We start from the raw sequence: 16,042 nt of genomic DNA, 5'->3' as shown, positions 1-16,042 counted from the left end.
TGAATACTTTGTGAAGGCACTGTAAATCCACAAGTCAAGGGGTATGAATACTTTGTGAAGGCACTGTGAATCCACAAGTCAAGGGGTATGAATACTTTGTGAAGGCACTGTGAATTCACAAGTCAAGGGGTATGAATACTTTGTGAAGGCACTGTAAATCCACAAGTCAAGGGGTATGAATACTTTGTGAAGGCACTATGAATCCACAAGTCAAGGGGTATGAATACTTTGTGAAGGCACTGTAAATCCACAAGTCAAGGGGTATGAATACTTTGTGAAGGCACTGTAAATCCCCAAGTCAAGGGGTATGAATACTTTGTGAAGGCACTGTAAATCCCCAAGTCAAGGGGTATGAATACTTTGTGAAGGCACTGTAAATCCCCAAGTCAAGGGGTATGAATACTTTGTGAAGGCACTGTAAATCCACAAGTCAAGGGGTATGAATACTTTGTGAAGGCACTGTAAATCCCCAAGTCAAGGGGTATGAATACTTTGTGAAGGCACTGTAAATCCCCAAGTCAAGGGGTATGAATACTTTGTGAAGGCACTGTAAATCCCCAAGTCAAGGGGTATGAATACTTTGTGAAGGCACTGTAAATCCCCAAGTCAAGCGGTATGAATACTTTGTGAAGGCACTGTAAATCCCCAAGTCAAGGGGTATGAATACTTTGTGAAGGCACTGTACATCCACAAGTCAAGGGGTATGAATACTTTGTGAAGGCACTGTAAATCCCCAAGTCAAGGGGTATGAATACTTTGTGAAGGCACTGTAAATCCCCAAGTCAAGGGGTATGAATACTTTGTGAAGGCACTGTAAATCCCCAAGTCAAGGGGTATGAATACTTTGTGAAGGCACTGTAAATCCCCAAGTCAAGGGGTATGAATACTTGGGCCATGTTTTAAATCAGGGATGAAGACACAATGGGCAATGTTTTAAATCAGGGATGAAGACATAACGGGCCATGTTTTAAATCAGGGATGAAGACACAATGGGCCATGTTTTAAATCAGGGATGAAGACACAACGGGCCATGTTTTAAATCAGGGATGAAGACACAACGGGCCATGTTTTAAATCAGGGATGAAGACATAACGGGCCATGTTTTAAATCAGGGATGAAGACACAACGGGCCATGTTTTAAATCAGGGATGAAGACACAATGGGCCATGTTTTAAATCAGGGATGAAGACACAATGGGCCATGTTTTAAATCAGGGATGAAGACACAATGGGCAATGTTTTAAATCAGGGATGAAGACACAATGGGCCATGTTTTAAATCAGGGATGAAGACACAACGGGCCATGTTTTGCTTTTCAGCTTTTTCATGTATAAGAACATCATTCTATTGTCACAACTTTACAGGCAAATTTCTATGCTGTTAAGATGAATTACCATCATCAAGATGTGATTAATTCTGAGCACCATGGGTGCAATTTACTGGTCCCCACAAGTATAGTGAAACACGTCCACACACACACCGTACACACACACCTCGTGCTCCAGACTGCTGTATTCTCCCTCAGTGTTTTCTCTGATGATGATGATGTCGATGTTCCTGTGACGAGTCCGAACGCCTGGCAGAGACTGGCAGTGCATCACGTTGGCATACAGGTCCAGACTGGTACTGTAGGGGTGGAGGGCAGAAAGACATGAGAGAAAGACAGAGTGAGAGAACACAGGGACAGAGGGAGAGAGAGACAGAGTGAGAGAACACAGGGACAGAGGGAGGGAGAGTGTGAGAGAACACAGGGACAGAGGGAGAGACAGAGTGAGAGAACACAGGGACAGAGGGAGAAAGACAGAGTGAGAGAACACAGGGACAGAGGGAGAGAGAGACAGACAGAGGGATGGCAGGAGGGAAGGCTAGTACATGCTGTACAGTAGAGACAATATGGTGCAATATGCTGAAATCGCTTCGACCATTTCCTGGTTGCAAAAAGTTGAATAGTTCTAATGTCAGTTTGAAAAAACAAGCACTACAAAACATTAAGAACACCTGCTCTTTCCATGACTCAATATTAGGGGGTGTTCCTAATGTTTGGTAGACTCAGTGTATAGTGTAGAAGTGAATGCTTGTACCTTCTAAACCTATAAATAACCGTAAATATCGTATTTTCCACTGTTTGAATCTGGAGGACAAAACCCAAAGTAAAAGATGCAAATACAAACTTGATGCACAGGAAACATAGAAATATGATTCATCTACCGCTTCTTAGACTGGCTTTCAATGCGAAGATTTATAACTCACATTTCTACGTGAATTTGGTCGCGTCACCCCAAAAGTGGCATATTGAAAATGATCGGTTTCACTTTGAACGAAAACAAGGGGGTTTAGCCCTGGGCCACCATGGGCCAGGCCTTCTGGGCTGGGTGTGTCTTTGCATTAAACCCACCTACTTGAATGACCCTGTTGCTCCTGAGCTGGAGAGGAAGTGAGAAGAAGGACATAAGACAAAGGAATGTGTATCTGTGTGTGTTAACTGTAAGGGTACCCATGGTGCTGGAGACCAGAGGTGTTTGCTGATAGAGAGGAATGTGTAGTATCTGTGTGTGTTAACTGTAAGGTAGGTTGAGGTTGCCAGAATCAGAGTAGTGCAGAATGTGTCTATGCTGAGACAGTGAAGAGAGAAGTAGAGGAAGATGGGCAAGTTGGTATAGTGGTGAGGTTTTAATGGGTCTAGGCCTAGCTAGTTTAGTGGTGAGGTTTTAATGGGTCTAGGCCTAGCTAGTGTAGTGGTGAGGTTTTAATGGGTCTAGGCCTAGCTAGTGTAGTGGTGAGGTTTTAATGGGTCTAGGCCTAGCTAGTGTAGTGGGGAGGTTTTAATGGGTCTAGGCCTAGCTAGTGTAGTGGTGAGGTTTTAATGGGTCTAGGCCTAGCTAGTTTAGTGGTGAGGTTTTAATGGGTCTAGGCCTAGCTAGTTTAGTGGTGAGGTTTTAATGGGTCTAGGCCTAGCTAGTGTAGTGGTGAGGTTTTAATGGGTCTAGGCCTAGCTAGTTTAGTGGTGAGGTTTTAATGGGTCTAGGCCTAGCTAGTGTAGTGGTGAGGTTTTAATGGGTCTAGGCCTAGCTAGTGTAGTGGTGAGGTTTTAATGGGTCTAGGCCTAGCTAGTTTAGTGGTGAGGTTTTAATGGGTCTAGGCCTAGTTTTAGCTAGTGTCTAGTGGTGAGGTTTTTAATGGGTCTAGGCCTAGCTAGTGTAGTGGTGAGGTTTTAATGGGTCTAGGCCTAGCTAGTGTAGTGGTGAGGTTTTAATGGGTCTAGGCCTAGCTAGTTTAGTGGTGAGGTTTTAATGGGTCTAGGCCTAGCTAGTTTAGTGGTGAGGTTTTAATGGGTCTAGGCCTAGCTAGTGTAGTGGTGAGGTTTTAATGGGTCTAGGCCTAGCTAGTTTAGTGGTGAGGTTTTAATGGGTCTAGGCCTAGCTAGTGTAGTGGTGAGGTTTTAATGGGTCTAGGCCTAGCTAGTTTAGTGGTGAGGTTTTAATGGGTCTAGGCCTAGCTAGTTTAGTGGTGAGGTTTTAATGGGTCTAGGCCTAGCTAGTTTAGTGGTGAGGTTTTAATGGGTCTAGGCCTAGCTAGTGTAGTGGTGAGGTTTTAATGGGTCTAGGCCTAGCTAGTGTGGTGAGTTTTAATGGGGAGGTTTTAATGGGTCTAGGCCTAGCTAGTGTAGTGGTGAGGTTTTAATGGGTCTAGGCCTAGCTAGTTTAGTGGTGAGGTTTTAATGGGTCTTTAGGCCTAGCTAGTGTAGTGGTGAGGTTTTAATGGGTCCAGTTTAGTGGTGAGGTTTTAATGGGTCTAGGCCTAGCTAGTGTAGTGGTGAGGTTTTAATGGGTCTAGGCCTAGCTAGTTTAGTGGTGAGGTTTTAATGGGTCTAGGCCTAGCTAGTGTAGTGGTGAGGTTTTAATGGGTCTAGGCCTAGCTAGTGTAGTGGTGAGGTTTTAATGGGTCTAGGCCTAGCTAGTTTAGTGGTGAGGTTTTAATGGGTCTAGGCCTAGCTAGTGTAGTGGTGAGGTTTTAATGGGTCTAGGCCTAGCTAGTGTAGTGGGGAGGTTTTAATGGGTCTAGGCCTAGCTAGTGTAGTGGTGAGGTTTTAATGGGTCTAGGCCTAGCTAGTTTAGTGGTGAGGTTTTAATGGGTCTAGTTTAGTGGTGAGGTTTTAAGGGTCTAGTTTAGTGGTGAGGTTTTAATGGGTCTAGGCCTAGCTAGTGTAGTGGTGAGGTTTTAATGGGTCTAGGCCTAGCTAGTTTAGTGGTGAGGTTTTAATGGGTCTAGGCCTAGCTAGTGTAGTGGTGAGGTTTTAATGGGTCTAGGCCTAGCTAGTGTAGTGGTGAGGTTTTAATGGGTCTAGGCCTAGCTAGTTTAGTGGTGAGGTTTTAATGGGTCTAGGCCTAGCTAGTTTAGTGGTGAGGTTTTAATGGGTCTAGTTTAGTGGTGAGGTTTTAATGGGTCCTAGCTAGTTTAGTGGTGAGGTTTTAATGGGTCTAGGCCTAGCTAGTTTAGTGGTGAGGTTTTAATGGGTCTAGGCCTAGCTAGTTTAGTGGTGAGGTTTTAATGGGTCTAGGCCTAGTGTAGTGGTGAGGTTTTAATGGGTCTAGGCCTAGCTAGTTTAGTGGTGAGGTTTTAATGGGTCTAGGCCTAGCTAGTGTAGTGGTGAGGTTTTAATGGGTCTAGGCCTAGCTAGTTTAGTGGTGAGGTTTTAATGGGTCTAGGCCTAGCTAGTGTAGTGGTGAGGTTTTAATGGGTCTAGGCCTAGCTAGTGTAGTGGTGAGGTTTTAATGGGTCTAGGCCTAGCTAGTTTAGTGGTGAGGTTTTAATGGGTCTAGGCCTAGCTAGTGTAGTGGTGAGGTTTTAATGGGTCTTAATGGGTCCTAGCTAGTGTAGTGGTGAGGTTTTAATGGGTCTAGGCCTAGCTAGTGTAGTGGTGAGGTTTTAATGGGTCTAGGCCTAGCTAGTTTAGTGGTGAGGTTTTAATGGGTCTAGGCCTAGCTAGTTTTTAATGGGTCTAGGCCTAGCTGAGGTTTTTAATGGGTCTAGGCCTAGCTAGTGTAGTGGTGAGGTTTTAATGGGTCTAGGCCTAGCTAGTTTAGTGGTGAGGTTTTAATGGGTCTAGGCCTAGCTAGTGTAGTGGTGAGGTTTTAATGGGTCTAGGCCTAGCTAGTGTAGTGGTGAGGTTTTAATGGGTCTAGGCCTAGCTAGTTTAGTGGTGAGGTTTTAATGGGTCTAGGCCTAGCTAGTTTAGTGGTGAGGTTTTAATGGGTCTATTCCTAGCTAGTTTAGTGGGGAGGTTTTAATGGGTCTAGGCCTAGCTAGTTTAGTGGTGAGGTTTTAATGGGTCTAGGCCTAGCTAGTTTAGTGGTGAGGTTTTAATGGGTCTAGGCCTAGCTAGTGTAGTGGTGAGGTTTTAATGGGTCTAGGCCTAGCTAGTGTAGTGGTGAGGTTTTAATGGGTCTAGGACTAGCTAGTGTAGTGGTGAGGTTTTAATGGGTCTAGGCCTAGCTAGTTTAGTGGTGAGGTTTTAATGGGTCTAGGCCTAGCTAGTGTAGTGGTGAGGTTTTAATGGGTCTAGGCCTAGCTAGTGTAGTGGTGAGGTTTTAATGGGTCTAGGCCTAGCTAGTTTAGTGGTGAGGTTTTAATGGGTCTAGGCCTAGCTAGTTTAGTGGTGAGGTTTTAATGGGTCTATTCCTAGCTAGTTTAGTGGGGAGGTTTTAATGGGTCTAGGCCTAGCTAGTTTAGTGGTGAGGTTTTAATGGGTCTAGGCCTAGCTAGTTTAGTGGGGAGGTTTTAATGGGTCTAGGCCTAGCTAGTGTAGTGGTGAGGTTTTAATGGGTCTAGGCCTAGCTAGTGTAGTGGTGAGGTTTTAATGGGTCTAGGACTAGCTAGTGTAGTGGTGAGGTTTTAATGGGTCTAGGCCTAGCTAGTTTAGTGGGGAGGTTTTAATGGGTCTAGGCCTAGCTAGTGTAGTGGTGAGGTTTTAATGGGTCTAGGCCTAGCTAAATCAAATCAAATCAAATCTAATCAAATTGTATTTGTCACATACACATGGTTAGCAGATGTTAATGCGAGTGTAGCGAAATGCTTGTGCTTCTAGTTCCGACAATGCAGTGATAACCAACAAGTAATCTAACTAACAATTCCAAAACTACTGTCTTATACACAGTGTAAGGGGATAAGGAATATGTACATAAGGATATATGAATGAGTGATGGTACAGAGCAGCATACAGTAGATGGTATCGAGTACAGTATATACATATGAGATGAGTATGTAGACAAAGTAAACAAAGTGGCATAGTTAAAGTGGCTAGTGATACATGTATTACATAAGGATGCAGTCGATGATGTAGAGTACAGTATATACATATGAGATGAGTATGTAGACAAAGTAAACAAAGTGGCATAGTTAAAGTGGCTAGTGATATATTTACATCATTTCCCATCAATTCCCATTATTAAAGTGACTGGAGTTGGGTCAGTGTCAATGACAGTGTGTTGGCAGCAGCCACTCAATGTTAGTGGTGGCTGTTTAACAGTCTGATGGCCTTGAGATAGAAGCTGTTTTTCAGTCTCTCGGTCCCAGCTTTGATGCACCTGTACTGACCTCGCCTTCTGGATGATAGCGGGGTGAACAGGCAGTGGTTCGGGTGGTTGATGTCCTTGATGATCTTTATGGCCTTCCTGTAACAACGGGTGGTGTAGGTGTCCTGGAGGGCAGGTAGTTTGCCCCGGTGATGCGTTGTGCAGACCTCACTACCCTCTGGAGAGCCTTACGGTTGAGGGCGGAGCAGTTGCCGTACCAGGCGGTGATACAGCCCGCCAGGATGCTCTCGATTGTGCATCTGTAGAAGTTTGTGAGTGCTTTTGGTGACAAGCCGAATTTCTTCAGCCTCCTGAGGTTGAATAGGCGCTGCTGCGCCTTCTTCACGACGCTGTCAGTGTGTGAGTGGACCAATTCAGTTTGTCTGTGATGTGTATGCCGAGGAACTTAAAACTAGCTACCCTCTCCACTACTGTTCCATCGATGTGGATAGGGGTGTTCCCTCTGCTGTTTCCTGAAGTCCACAATCATCTCCTTAGTTTTGTTGACGTTGAGTGTGAGGTTATTTTCCTGACACCACACTCCGAGGGCCCTCACCTCCTCCCTGTAGGCCGTCTCGTCGTTGTTGGTAATCAAGCCTACCACTGTTGTGTCGTCCGCAAACTTGATGATTGAGTTGGAGCGTGCGTGGCCACGCAGTCGTGGGTGAACAGGGAGTACAGGAGAGGGCTCAGAACGCACCCTTGTGGGGCCCCCGTGTTGAGGATCAGCGGGGAGGAGATGTTGTTGCCTACCCTCACCACCTGGGGGAGGCCCGTCAGGAAGTCCAGTACCCAGTTGCACAGGGCGGGGTCGAGACCCAGGGTCTCGAGCTTGATGACGAGCTTGGAGGGTTCTATGGTGGTGGTGTTGAATGCCGAGCTGTAGTCGATGAACAGCATTCTCACATAGGTATTCCTCTTGTCCAGGTGGGTTAGGGCAGTGTGCAGTGTGGTTGAGATTGCATCGTCTGTGGACCTATTTGGGCGGTAAGCAAATGGAGTGGGTCTAGGGTGTCAGGTAGGGTGGAGGTGATATGGTCCTTGACTAGTCTCTCAAAGCACTTCATGATGACGGAAGTGAGTGCTACGGGGCGGTAGTCGTTTAGCTCAGTTACCTTAGCTTTCTTGGGAACAGGAACAATGGTGGCCCTCTTGAAGCATGTGGGAACAGCAGACTTGTATAGGGATTGATTGAATATGTCCGTAAACACACCGGTGTAGCTAGTGTAGTGGTGAGGTTTTAATGGGTCTAGGCCTAGCTAGTGTAGTGGTGAGGTTTTAATGGGTCTAGGCCTAGCTAGTGTAGTGGTGAGGTTTTAATGGGTCTAGGCCTAGCTAGTGTAGTGGTGAGGTTTTAATGGGTCTAGGCCTCGCTAGTTTAGTGGGGAGGTTTTAATGGGTCTAGGCCTAGCTAGTTTAGTGGTGAGGTTTTAATGGGTCTAGGCCTAGCTAGTTTAGTGGGGAGGTTTTAATGGGTCTAGGCCTAGCTAGTGTAGTGGTGAGGTTTTAATGGGTCTAGGCCTAGCTAGTTTAGTGGTGAGGTTTTAATGGGTCTAGGCCTAGCTAGTGTAGTGGTGAGGTTTTAATGGGTCTAGGCCTAGCTAGTGTAGTGGTGAGGTTTTAATGGGTCTAGGCCTAGCTAGTGTAGTGGTGAGGTTTTAATGGGTCTAGGCCTAGTTTAGTGGGGAGGTTTTAATGGGTGGCCTAGTTTAGTGGGGTCCAGAGGTTTTTTAATGGGTCTAGGCCTAGCTAGTTTAGTGGAGGAGGTTTTAATGGGTCTTAATGGGTCCTAGCTAGTTTAGTGGTGAGGTTTTAATGGGTCTAGGCCTAGCTAGTGTAGTGGTGAGGTTTTAATGGGTCTAGGCCTAGCTAGTGGAGTGGTGAGGTTTTAATGGGTCTAGGCCTAGCTGTGGTGAGGTTTTAATGGGTCTAGGCCTAGCTAGTGGAGTGGTGAGGTTTTAATGGGTCTAGGCCTAGCTAGTGTAGTGGTGAGGTTTTAATGGGTCTAGGCCTAGCTAGTTTAGTGGTGAGGTTTTAATGGGTCTAGGCCTAGCTAGTGTAGTGGTGAGGTTTTAATGGGTCTAGGCCTAGCTAGTTTAGTGGTGAGGTTTTAATGGGTCTTTTAATGGGTCTAGGCTAGCTAGTGTAGTGGTGAGGTTTTAATGGGTCTAGGCCTAGCTAGTGTAGTGGTGAGGTTTTAATGGGTCTAGGCCTAGCTAGTTTAGTGGTGAGGTTTTAATGGGTCTAGGCCTAGCTAGTGTAGGGTTTTTAATGGGTCTAGGCCTGGGTCTGAGGTTTTAATGGGTCTAGGCCTAGCTGTTTAGTGGTGAGGTTTTAATGGGTCTAGGCCTAGCTAGTGTAGTGGTGAGGTTTTAATGGGTCTAGGCCTAGCTAGTGTAGTGGTGAGGTTTTAATGGGTCTAGGCCTAGCTAGTTTAGTGGTGAGGTTTTAATGGGTCTAGGCCTAGCTAGTGTAGTGGTGAGGTTTTAATGGGTCTAGGCCTAGCTAGTTTAGTGGTGAGGTTTTAATGGGTCTAGGCCTAGCTAGTGTAGGTTTTAATGGGTCTAGAGCTAGTTTTGGGGAGGTTTTAATGGGTCTAGGCCTAGCTAGTGTAGTGGTGAGGTTTTAATGGGTCTAGGCCTAGCTAGTTTAGTGGTGAGGTTTTAATGGGTCTAGGCCTAGCTAGTGTAGTGGTGAGGTTTTAATGGGTCTAGGCCTAGCTAGTTTAGTGGGGAGGTTTTAATGGGTCTAGGCCTAGCTAGTTTAGTGGTGAGGTTTTAATGGGTCTAGGCCTAGCTAGTTTAGTGGTGAGGTTTTAATGGGTCTAGGCCTAGCTAGTGTAGTGGTGAGGTTTTAATGGGTCTAGGCCTAGCTAGTGTAGTGGTGAGGTTTTAATGGGTCTAGGCCTAGCTAGTTTAGTGGTGAGGTTTTAATGGGTCTAGGCCTAGCTAGTGTAGTGGTGAGGTTTTAATGGGTCTAGGCCTAGCTAGTGTAGTGGTGAGGTTTTAATGGGTCTAGTTTAGTGTGGTGAGGTTTTAATGGGTCTAGGCCTAGCTAGTGTTTCTAGGCCTAGCTAGTGGTGAGGTTTTAATGGGTCTAGGCCTAGCTAGTTTAGTGGTGAGGTTTTAATGGGTCTAGGCCTAGCTAGTGTAGTGGTGAGGTTTTAATGGGTCTAGGCCTAGCTAGTGGAGTGGTGAGGTTTTAATGGGTCTAGGCCTAGCTAGTTTAGTGGTGAGGTTTTAATGGGTCTAGGCCTAGCTAGTTTAGTGGTGAGGTTTTAATGGGTCTAGGCCTAGCTAGTGTAGTGGTGAGGTTTTAATGGGTCTAGGCCTAGCTAGTTTAGTGGTGAGGTTTTAATGGGTCTAGGCCTAGCTAGTATAGTGGTGAGGTTTTAATGGGTCTAGGCCTAGCTAGTGGGTGGTGGTTTTAGGGTTTTAGTGTAGTGGGTCTTTTAATGGGTCTAGCTAGTGTAGTGGTGAGGTTTTAATGGGTCTAGGCCTAGCTAGTTTAGTGGTGAGGTTTTAATGGGTCTAGGCCTAGCTAGTTTAGTGGTGAGGTTTTAATGGTCTAGGCCTAGCTAGTTTAGTGGTGAGGTTTTAATGGGTCTAGGCCTAGCTAGTTTAGTGGTGAGGTTTTAATGGGTCTAGGCCTAGCTAGTGTGGTGGTGAGGTTTTAATGGGTCTAGGCCTAGCTAGTGTAGTGGTGAGGTTTTAATGGGTCTAGGTTTTAATGAGGTTTTAATGGGTCTAGGCCTAGCTAGTTTAGTGGTGAGGTTTTAATGGGTCTAGGCCTAGCTAGTGTAGTGGTGAGGTTTTAATGGGTCTAGGCCTAGCTAGTTTAGGTTTTAATGTCTAGGCCTAGCTAGTTAGTGGGGAGGTTTTAATGGGTCTAGGCCTAGCTAGTGTAGTGGTGAGGTTTTAATGGGTCTAGGCCTAGCTAGTGGTGGTGAGGTTTTAATGGGTCTAGGCCTAGCTTTTTAGTGGTGAGGTTTTAATGGGTCTAGGCCTAGTTAGTGGTGAGGTTTTAATGGGTCTAGTGGGGAGGTTTTAATGGGTCTAGGCCTAGCTAGTTTAGTGGGGAGGTTTTAATGGGTCTAGGCCTAGCTAGTTTTAATGGGTCTGGTGAGGTTTTAATGGGTCTAGGCCTAGCTGTGGAGTGGTGAGGTTTTAATGGGTCTAGGCCTAGCTAGTTTAGTGGTGAGGTTTTAATGGGTCTAGGATAGCTAGTTTAGTGGGAGGTTTTAATGGGTCTAGGCCTAGTGTAGTGGTGAGGTTTTAATGGGTCCAGGCCTTAGTGGTGAGGTTTTAATGGGTCTAGGCCTAGCTAGTGAGTGGTGAGGTTTTAATGGGTCTAGGACTAGCTAGTTTAGTGGGAGGAGGTTTTAATGGGTTAGGCCTAGCTAGTTTAGTGGGTTGGGTTTTAATGGGTCTAGGCCTAGCTAGTGTTGTGGTGAGGTTTTAATGGGTCTAGGGTTAGTGAGTGTTCCCAGAGGGGAGGTTTTAATGGGTTTGCCTAGCTGTTTAGTGGTGAGGTTTTAATGGGTCTAGGTTAGCTGACTAGGGGGAGGTTTTAATGGGTTGCTAGTGAGTGGTGAGGTTTTAATGGGTCTAGTGAGCTAGGGGGATAGGTTTTAATGGGTCTATGAGTGAGGTTTTAATGGGTTAGGGCTAGTGTGGGGAGGTTTTAGGGGTTAGTGACTAGGGGGGGATATTGTTTTAATGGTGGGTTGGGGTTTTAGTGACTAGGGGGATATTGTTTTGTAATGGGTCTAGGCCTTAGTGACTAGGGGATATTGTTTTGTATGAGTGGGTTAGGGTTAGTGACTAGGGGGATATTGTTTTGTATGAGTGGGTTTTAATGGGGCCTAGTGACTAGGGGATATTGTTTTGTATGAGTGGGTTAGGGTTTTAGTGACTAGGGGGATATTGTTTTGTATGAGTGGGTTAGGGTTAGTGACTAGGGGGATATTGTTTTGTATGAGTGGGTTAGGGTTAGTGACTAGGGGGGGATATTGTTTTGTATGAGTGGGTTAGGGGTTAGTGAGTGACTAGGGGGATATTGTTTTGTATGAGGGGTTAGGGTTAGGGTTAGTGACTAGGGGGGATATTGTTTTGTATGAGTGGGTTAGGGTTAGTGACTAGGGGGATATTGTTTTGTATGAGTGGGTTAGGGTTAGTGACTAGGGGATATTGTTTGTATGAGTGGGTTAGGTTAGTGACTAGGGGATATTGTTTTGTATGAGTGGGTTAGGGTTAGGGTTAGTGACTAGGGGGATATTGTTTTGTATGAGTGGGTTAGGGTTAGTGACTAGGGGGATATTGTTTTGTATGAGTGGGTTAGGGTTAGTGTGACTAGGGGGATATTGTTTTGTATGAGTGGGTTAGGGTTAGTGACTAGGGGATATTGTTTTGTATGAGTGGGTTAGGGTGACTAGGGGGATATTGTTTTGTATGAGTGGGTTAGGGTGACTAGGGGGATATTGTTTTGTATGAGTGGGTTAGGGTTAGTGACTAGGGGGATATTGTTTTGTATGAGTGGGTTAGGGTTAGGGTTAGTGACTAGGGGGATATTGTTTTGTATGAGTGTATGAGTGGGTTAGGGTTAGTGACTAGGGGGATATTGTTTTGTATGAGTGGGTTAGGGTTAGTGACTAGGGGGATATTGTTTTGTATGAGTGGGTTAGGGTTAGTGACTAGGGGATATTGTTTTGTATGAGTGGGTTAGGGTTAGGGTTAGTGACTAGGGGGATATTGTTTTGTATGAGTGGGTTAGGGTTAGTGACTAGGGGGATATTGTTTTGTATGAGTGGGTTAGGGTTAGGGTATTGTTTTGTATGTGACTAGGGGGATATTGTTTTGTATGAGTGGGTTAGGGTTAGGGTTAGTGACTAGGGGGATATTGTTTTGTATGAGTGGGTTAGGGTTAGTGACTAGGGGGATATTGTTTTGTATGAGTGGGTTAGGGTTAGTGACTAGGGGGATATTGTTTTGTATGAGTGGGTTAGGGTTAGTGACTAGGGGGGGATATTGTTTTATGAGTATGAGTGTTTGTTTGTATGAGTGGGTTGGGGTTAGTGACTAGGGGGATATTGTTTTGTATGAGTGGGTTAGGGTTAGTGACTAGGGGGATATTGTTTTGTATGAGTGGGTTAGGGTTAGTGACTAGGGGGATATTGTTTTGTATGAGTTAGGGTTAGGGGATATTGTTTTGTATGAGTGAGGGTTAGTGACTAGGGGATATTGTTTTGTATGAGTGGGTTAGGTTAGTGACTAGGGGATATTGTTTTGTATGAGGGGTTAGGGTTAGTGACTAGGGGGGGATATTGTTTTGTATGAGTGGGTTAGGGTTAGTGACTAGGGGGGGATATTGTTTTGTATGAGTGGGTTAGGGTTAGTGACTAGGGGGGATATTGTTTTGTATGAGTGGGTTAGGGTTAGGGTTAGTGACTAGGGGGGATATTGTTTTGTATGAGTGGGTTAGGGTTAGTGACTAGGGGGGATATTGTTTTGTATGAGTGGGTTAGGGTTAGTGACTAGGGGGGGATATTGTTTTGTATGAGTGGGTTAGGGTTAGTGACTAGGGGGATATTGTTTTGTATGAGTGGGTTAGGGTTAGGGTTAGTGACTAGGGGGATATTGTTTTGTATGAGTGGGTTAGGGTTAGGTTAGTGACTAGGGGGATATTGTTTTGTATGAGTGGGTTAGGGTTAGTGACTAGGGGATATTGTTTTGTATGAGTGGGTTAGGGTTAGGTTTAGTGACTAGGGGGGATATTGTTTTGTATGAGTGGGTTAGGGTTAGGGTTAGTGACTAGGGGGATATTGTTTTGTATGAGTGGGTTAGGGTTAGTGACTAGGGGGATATTGTTTTGTATGAGTGGGTTAGGGTTAGGGTGTGACTAGGGGGATATTGTTTTTGTATGAGTGGGTTAGGGGGTTAGTGACTAGGGGGATATTGTTTTGTATGAGTGGGTTAGGGTTAGTGACTAGGGGGATATTGTTTTGTATGAGTGGGTTAGGTTAGTGACTAGGGGGATATTGTTTTGTATGAGTGGGTTAGGGTTAGTGACTAGGGGGATATTGTTTTGTATGAGTGGGTTAGGGTTAGTGACTAGGGGGATATTGTTTTGTATGAGTGGGTTAGGTTGAGTGGGTTAGGGTTAGTGACTAGGGGGATATTGTTTTGTATGAGTGGGTTAGGTTAGTGACTAGGGGGGGATATTGTTTTGTATGAGTGGGTTAGGGTTAGTGACTAGGGGGATATTGTTTTGTATGAGTGGGTTAGGGTTAGGGGGGGATTTGTTTTGTAGTGACTAGGGGGGGATATTGTTTTGTATGAGTGGGTTAGGTTAGTGACTAGGGGGATATTGTTTTGTATGAGTGGGTTAGGGTTAGTGACTAGGGGGATATTGTTTTGTATGAGTGGGTTAGGGTTAGTGACTAGGGGGATATTGTTTTGTATGAGTGGGTTAGGGTTAGTGACTAGGGGGGATATTGTTTTGTATGAGTTAGGGTTAGGTTAGTGACTAGGGGGATATTGTTTTGTATGAGTGGGTTAGGGTTAGTGACTAGGGGATATTGTTTTGTATGAGTGGGTTAGGGTTAGTGACTAGGGGGGATATTGTTTTGTATATGAGTGGGTTAGGGTTAGTGACTAGGGGGATATTGTTTTGTATGAGTGGGTTAGGGTTAGTGACTAGGGGGATATTGTTTTGTATGAGTGGGTTAGGGTTAGTGACTAGGGGGATATTGTTTTGTATGAGTGGGTTAGGGTTAGTGACTAGGGGGATATTGTTTTGTATGAGTGGTTATGAGGTTAGGGTTAGTGACTAGGGGGATATTGTTTTGTATGAGTGGGTTAGGTTAGTGACTAGGGGGATATTGTTTTGTATGAGTGGGTTAGGTATGAGTTAGTGACTAGGGGGATATTGTTTTGTATGAGTGGGTTAGGGTTAGTGACTAGGGGGATATTGTTTTGTATGAGTGGGTTAGGGTTAGTGACTAGGGGGATATTGTTTTGTATGAGTGGGTTAGGGTTAGTTAGTGACTAGGGGGATATTGTTTTGTATGAGTGGGTTAGGTTAGTGACTAGGGGGATATTGTTTTGTATGAGTGGGTTAGGGTTAGGTTAGTGACTAGGGGGATATTGTTTTGTATGAGTGGGTTAGGGTTAGTGACTAGGGGGATATTGTTTTGTATGAGTGGGTTAGGGTTAGTGACTAGGGGGATATTGTTTTGTATGAGTGGGTTAGGGTTAGTGACTAGGGGGATATTGTTTTGTATGAGTGGGTTAGGGTTAGTGACTAGGGGGATATTGTTTTGTATATGAGTGGGTTAGGTTAGTGACTAGGGGGATATTGTTTTGTATGAGTGGGTTAGGGTTAGTGACTAGGGGGATATTGTTTTGTATGAGTGGGTTAGGGTTAGTGACTAGGGGGATATTGTTTTGTATGAGTGGGTTAGGGTTAGTTAGACTAGGGGGATATTGTTTTGTATGAGTGGGTTAGGGTTAGTGACTAGGGGGATATTGTTTTGTATGAGTGGGTTAGGGTTAGTGACTAGGGGGATATTGTTTTGTATGAGTGGGTTAGGGTTAGTGACTAGGGGGGATATTGTTTTGTATGAGTGGGTTAGGGTTAGTGACTAGGGGGATATTGTTTTGTATGAGTGGGTTAGGTTAGTGACTAGGGGGATATTGTTTTGTTAGGGTTAGTAGGGGGATATTGTTTTGTATGAGTGGGTTAGGGTTAGGGTTAGTGACTAGGGGGGGATATTGTTTTGTATGAGTGGGTTAGGGTTAGTGACTAGGGGGATATTGTTTTGTATGAGTGGGTTAGGGTTAGTGACTAGGGGGGGATATTGTTTTGTATGAGTGGGTTAGGGTTAGTGTGACTAGGGGATATTGTTTTGTATGAGTGGGTTAGGGGGGATTAGGGTTAGTGACTAGGGGGGATATTGTTTTGTATGAGTGGGTTAGGGTTAGTGACTAGGGGATATTGTTTTGTATGAGTGGGTTAGGTTAGTGACTAGGGGGATATTGTTTTGTATGAGTGGGTTAGGGTTAGTGACTAGGGGGATATTGTTTTGTATGATGAGTGGGTTAGGTTAGTGACTAGGGGGGATATTGTTTTGTATGAGTGGGTTAGGTTAGTGACTAGGGGGATATTGTTTTGTATGAGTGGGTTAGGGTTAGTGACTAGGGGGATATTGTTTTGTATGAGTGGGTTAGGGTTAGTGACTAGGGGGATATTGTTTTGTATGAGTGGGTTAGGTTAGGGTTAGGGGGATATTGTTTTGTGACTAGGGGGATATTGTTTTGTATGAGTGGGTTAGGGTTAGGGTTAGTGACTAGGGGGATATTGTTTTGTATGAGTGGGTTAGGGTTAGTGACTAGGGGGGGATATTGTTTTGTATGAGTGGGTTAGGGTTAGTGACTAGGGGGGATATTGTTTTGTATGAGTGGGTTAGGGTTA

General features: G+C 44.9%; 1 protein-coding gene across 2 annotated transcripts in view; it reads right to left on the bottom strand.

The window, feature by feature from the left end:
* Nucleotides 1-16,042, bottom strand: part of LOC118379992 (isocitrate dehydrogenase [NAD] subunit gamma, mitochondrial-like) — a 45,567-nt gene that overhangs the window by 13,662 nt on the left and 15,863 nt on the right. The window contains exons 5-6 of one of the 2 annotated variants that reach the window (XM_052506713.1): nt 2,395-2,422; nt 1,493-1,625 (exon numbers count right to left, since the gene is read on the bottom strand). In XM_052506713.1, the coding sequence (XP_052362673.1) occupies nt 1,493-1,625; nt 2,395-2,422 (161 nt within the window). The remainder of the gene's footprint in view (nt 1-1,492; nt 1,626-2,394; nt 2,423-16,042) is intronic. The other variant, XM_052506712.1, reaches the window with a different exon arrangement.

The sequence above is a fragment of the Oncorhynchus keta genome, unplaced genomic scaffold (assembly GCF_023373465.1).
Source record: "Oncorhynchus keta strain PuntledgeMale-10-30-2019 unplaced genomic scaffold, Oket_V2 Un_contig_2736_pilon_pilon, whole genome shotgun sequence".
Lineage (NCBI taxonomy): Eukaryota > Metazoa > Chordata > Actinopteri > Salmoniformes > Salmonidae > Oncorhynchus > Oncorhynchus keta.
The sequence above is the reverse complement of the archived record's forward strand: the minus strand, read 5'-3'. Positions and strand labels throughout refer to the sequence as shown.